Source organism: Lipophrys pholis, assembly GCF_963383615.2.
Source record: "Lipophrys pholis genome assembly, chromosome: 13".
NCBI classification, from domain to species: Eukaryota; Metazoa; Chordata; class Actinopteri; order Blenniiformes; family Blenniidae; genus Lipophrys; species Lipophrys pholis.
Window position 1 is genome coordinate 12444220 of NC_137632.1, and position 5444 is coordinate 12449663.

A 5444-nucleotide genomic window follows, 5' to 3' on the forward strand; every position below is an offset into this window, starting at 1 on the left:
GATTCAGAGCGCCAACATCATGACTCACTCACGCCCAGAAAATGGATGAAACAAAAAGTGATTATTCTGATGAAACGAAAGATGAAATTTGCACGTCAAATAAAACGCGTTGGAGAACTGCATGTACGTTTGGTGAGAGTGGTGTGCGTTCATCAACATTTGGCTCCAGTATAATGAGATCAGAGGATTAGTCCAGGTTTTTTTGGGAGGTGTGATCTTGGGAAAGAACTGTGACACTTTCAGTGCTGCAGTATTTTAGAAATTATACCCACAAAAACACATTAGCAGCTCCTATGTGAAACACATCAGATGAAAGGCAATTTGTGTCCAATCATATGTACGATACATTCATAGGGATCTTTTATTTGGGTTTGGATTTGTGTGAGAACTTTAATACTGCCTGTGTATTTCCTGTTGTAAATGATTATTTGACCTATTCAAGCTTACGCATGCTTTTGAGTGACAGCCCATTGCCGTGGCGGCGACAGCGACAGCTCTTTGGGATCGTGTCAGTTGTTGCTTGCAACCTGAGTCGACGCAAACTCACTGTAAACTGCACAGATACCATTAACCAAAAAGATAACGCTGCCTCCTCACCATCCATCACCTCCGTCCTCTCAGGGTTTCTGCACCGTGTTTTGATAACAGCAGTCACAGCTGCCACCGCTCGAGATGGAGTGACGGTCAAATGAAAAGAGAGCCGTTTTACACCATTCTGCAATTAAGGCTTTTAATGAAAAATGTACACTTCAGCCAATGAGAACAATGCGATCAGGACGTTTCATTCAAGAGTTCAGCATAACGAATGCAGAGGCATATATATACACAAGCGGCAGCGGGGCTAACCTCCACCTGCCATTACAGTAAAGAAAGCTCAACCGTTGATTATTTTCAAACAGTGTCATATAATCAGAGTATCTCCTGCTGCGGGTCAAATGAAGTACATTTCAGAGATGAACGGCACAAAGGTTAATTCCATGTCATTTCGCGTAAGAGTATCACACTCCTGAACAGAAAATGCAGGCCATAACTCTATTGCCACTTCAGTGGCACCTTCAACCATTCCTACTTAACAGTGTAAGGCAGAAAATGAGGCAAAGAAACTGGAGCAGAGAGAGAATGTGCTTTAACAGGGTAAAATGATTTACAGGTATGAGATTCCCATTAGAGAGTGCTAATTGTTTCCACACCATTAGTGACAGTTATCTAATGAAGGATATTTAACCAGGCGCTGTAGTATATCACACAGATCCTCTCGGTTTGGAAGTGAGAACCAGTGGACCTCGGTCTATGCCCTTTCCACCTGCACCCCCCACAGCAGGAGGATCACTGGGCTTTTTTTTCCCCCCTTTCTTTTACCCCCTCTCTCTTTTAAACAGGACAGCCCACTGATAGCAAACTGCTTCATAAAAAGGATTAGAAACAATGGTGCAATGACAATTTAAAAAAAAAAAGGCACAAAAATGGCTCCCTCATTACAATGATGCAACTTGTCAGTCAACTAATACATTTAAAACAATGTAAAATACCAGATTTTTCTATGAAAGCTCTGAATCATGCCGCAGCAGATTGAAGAAGAAAAATAAGCCCCTAAGAAAGTATTCTTTTACACAAATGTACATCCGAGGATGTTAGAATCGGCCTAAAGTTGAGATCTCTTCATAAAATTGGATTTACAACCAGCTCATCACAACAGACTGGAAACTACATGAAAATGAAAAAACAAACAAAACAAAACAGTTTTGAGGCTGAGAGATGTCGGTGTGCGTCCTCCAGATGTCAGCCAATACTCATTACTACAAATGTTTACAGTGGAATAAGAAACACTGTCCCGTAATGCTATAAACCAAAAAAAAAAAAAAAAAGGATGATGGGTGGAAGACTGATGGTGTGGGCCCGCTTCTTCTCCACTCTTCACTCACTGCTCTCTTCAAGTTCCTTTTTCAAGCTGCAGGAAAGAGAAAAGTCAGCGTTAGCTGATTTTCATGAAACACTTTCGATTTGGAAAATTTCAAATCAGGTTTATGGAGAAAAACCAAATATTGCAAATCGTGTCAATCAGTGCTCACATTGACACTCTAAGTCTGTGTACACCTACAAGTCTAATGGAATAAGACTGGCACGGTTTGTTTTAGGTCCATCTGCTTGTATGACATCGACTCACTACTAAAAGCTTCTATATAGAGGAATAGAACAACAGTGCAAATTTTAAAGAGGCATCCCGTCACCTCTTCAGGTACGAGTGCACATTGTCGAAGCCGTGGTATTTCGCCAGGTAAACCAGCACTCCTGTGGCACAGCGACCCTCTCGGGCCCGACAGAAGCTGCAGTTGCAGATCCCTCTGCACGGCGGGCACAGCCACTCCTGACGGGAATGCCAAGAATGAGACAAGTCAACACTTGCACAACGAAAACCCTCGGATATGAACAGCCTTGTACGTTCAGGGACTCACCGGATTCAGCAGGGCGTCTCGGACCTCCTCGCCGTATCTGTTGCGGAGGCAGGGGCCGCAGAACTGACCCCTCACCCCGGTGCACTCGGCATTACGGCAGTTCGTTTTGGTGTCGATTGTCTTCTGGCGGCACTGGTGGCAAGTGGATCCCTGGAAGAAGAAAAAAATAAAAAGAGCAAAGATGTTCAGAAACGGAGCTTTAAACACATAACAGGCACCGCTCAAATGTTTGTAACTCCGCAGGAGTGGAGACCTACAGTGGCTCGGTTGTAGACTTTCTCCCGCACGTTGTGGCAGATGCCCTGCAGCTCGGTCTCTGTGATGTCCTCCACAGGACGCACAACATGCGGGATGGCCTTGGTGCCGCTGAAGGAATGGCGCCGGGGCTGTCCATGAAAGAGAATCACAATAGATATACACCTATACGCAACACAAGTTTGACAGCTACAAAAGACACAAAAAAAAATTGAATTGTGCTTCGACTTACAGCCTCAAATTCCTCATAGTAGCGGCTTTTGCGAACCAGGCTGAACCGGTCCTCGGGCTCCTCCTCTGGTGTTGGGCTGGGGGGTCCATCCACCAGCGTGCGGGAGCGCGTGTGAGGGCGAGACAGACGCTCGGGATTTCTCCGGCAAGCCTTCGGTGTTCTCCCAGACTGCCGAGGTGCCTTCCGGGGCTGCGGAGGCAGAGAGTGTATTCAGGAACACTGAGGCAGTACACGTGGAGCAAGCAGCCCTTTGGTTATTTAGCTTCAGGGTTTAATACCGTGGTCGATGCCGAGTGCGCCATCCGTCTTCCCGGGAAGAGTCCGGGTACTTTGTTCAGCTCGGCCATGAGCTTTGCCAGCTAAAAACACCAGATGAATGAATGAATGGGCATAATACAATCAAATTGTAGCAATGGTCAAATAAAAGCGAGATATCAGGTCGGGAGTGAAGAACAAATCGTACCATTTCTTTGTTCTCCTTAATATTTAGAGCTCTCTTGCTCATGAAGTTCTCCTCTTCCTCCTCAGAGTCCCGTGCTGCAGGTTGAGGCAGCGGTTCAGATGCAGGCCTCTTCTTGCCGATTGCTTTGGTGGGAAACGTGAGTGCAACCTTCAGCACGCTCGGCCTGCGACCACGCCGCGGACGGTCGGCATCTACTTTCTGTAAAAAATGAACGGATTCACTGTTAGAGAGTTATCAGTTTAATCAGACATCGTGAATGATTTCTCTCACAACAGGTCCTCACCATTGACTTGATCTGGTGGCTGATCACATTCTCCTCAAAGCTGCTGTACGTGTCCTCCTCTGACGTAGCCTCAAAAGCCTTCAGTTTCCCCGCGGTCCTCTTTGCTGGTTTCAGTTTGTTCTTCTAAAAGTAAACAGACACATCAGCATTGATTGCAGGTGTTGCAAAGGGCCTCTCTCGTCTCCGTTTCTGTAAACAACAAGTCAAACTTTGCATCTTTTATATTACCGTATTTGCAAAGCCTCCATCCGAGCCGAAGCTGTCGCAGCTGTCATCAGAGGAGGAAGAGGAGGTCTCCATGGGGACGAGTTGGACGCTGCGGAAGCTCCTCAGACTCATCCTGGTGGATGCAGGCTGGACGATCGGTCTCTGAGGGACAATAGGTACAATTTGAAATCGAAACTCAAGACACATTGAAGGTTACAAAAGGAAAATATGTATATTCATATGAGACTCCAAAGAAGTTTTTGAATGAGTTCGATAATCACAAACGAAATGATTGCTTAGAACTTTTAGTAGTTTCATGGTTGCATGTTAATGGCAGGCCTGCATTTGCACAGAATAAAGTCTAAACTAAATTAAATTTGACATAGAGCCCCAACAATGCAATTTAAAAACACAATGCTTTAAACTTTTAAATCATTTAAAAAAAACTCCTTAACTTAATTTGAAGGACACACCCCTGAGGACAAAGTCCTCACATGTAGGTCAATGGATTGTTGTGAACGCAAGACCAGTTTGTTAAAAAATAAAAATAAAAAAATGTAAAGCCTGGCAGGAACTTGTTTGATACCGTGTGGATTTTGAAAGTTATCGCCAAAGTTGTACTCCATTACAGGAAACGACAGGAAGTTGCCTTTAAATGTGGCCTCCTGGTGTGGCTATAAAGTGGTATTTCACAATCGGAATGTTAAGAAAGTAAATTAATACAGATGCATGCATGCATCCAAACTGATCTGTGGTTATTGTCCTTACCTTGGATCTGGTTAGTGGCATTATTCCTTTGCAAATCGTGCAAAATCGAGCAGAAACAGTGTGGCACAGTGCAGCAGCTCTGCTGTGATACAATGCAGTGAACATACAGGACCTGAGACAGCGCGCGGCTCACGTTCATTTCCCGCGCCACAACAATGTCCTGGAAGCTGCATAAAACGCGCTGCCATACTGCAACATCTCGGTGTATGTTTCTTAACATATTAGAGTATGGGTTTCCAACAGAACATTTCTTTTAGCAACTTTAGCTAAATCTGTGATTTCCTGTATTACGATGTGCGGGGAATTTTTCTCTTAAAGGCAATTATTCTTTATGCGTCTTTCACGAAAAATCCAATGGCGCGAAATTTAGCGTGATCATTTGCATACAAGGCGGGTAAACTCTTGAGGTCGCGCATTCAAGCCATGAGGCTGAAAGGCATGCCAGTACTGTAACACACACACACGCACACACACACACACACACACGCACACACACACACACACACACACACACACACACACACACACACACACACACACACACACACACACACAGAGGCCAGCTGCATTTCGTTAAATGTCTTGGAAGCTTAAGGAACTGCATTAACTGATATCGCTGCATTAATAAGGAACCAAACATCTTCAGACATATAATCAAGTCCAGTTGACCTGATTCAAGCGCTTTGCGAAGCCTTTTACCTGGACAGATGAGACCAGACAGACTATTTTGTCATGAAATGAAAAACTGGCAATGTGTTGACAAAGTAGACATTGAAACAGGAA

The 5444-nt window shown here is 44.6% G+C and overlaps 1 protein-coding gene across 1 annotated transcript; it reads right to left on the reverse strand.

The window, feature by feature from the left end:
- Positions 1–707: 707 nt before the first annotated feature.
- cdca7a (cell division cycle associated 7a) lies at positions 708–4774 on the reverse strand. Its single transcript, XM_080479149.1, has 10 exons — positions 4662–4774; positions 3915–4055; positions 3687–3809; positions 3404–3601; positions 3219–3299; positions 2941–3129; positions 2711–2839; positions 2454–2603; positions 2229–2365; positions 708–1948 (listed from the first exon to the last, which is right to left on the reverse strand). Exons 1-10 carry the CDS (start codon positions 4764–4766, stop codon positions 1915–1917), a joined length of 1287 nt encoding a protein of 428 aa, XP_080335275.1. The 5' UTR covers positions 4767–4774; the 3' UTR covers positions 708–1914.
- Between the last annotated feature and the right edge of the window lie 670 nt (positions 4775–5444).

What these genes read in the sequence shown, in the direction of transcription:
- cdca7a (XM_080479149.1), bottom strand. Translation starts at nt 4,766, where the DNA reads ATGTTCACTGCATTGTATCACAGCAGAGCTGCTGCACTGTGCCACACT. An exon ending in AAGTCTACAACCGAGCCACT is followed by an intron (nt 2,604 to 2,710) that starts GTAGGTCTCCAC and finishes TTCTTCTTCCAG; the next exon opens with GGATCCACTTGCCACCAGTG. An exon ending in GAGACGCCCTGCTGAATCCG is followed by an intron (nt 2,366 to 2,453) that starts GTGAGTCCCTGA and finishes CATTCCCGTCAG; the next exon opens with GAGTGGCTGTGCCCGCCGTG.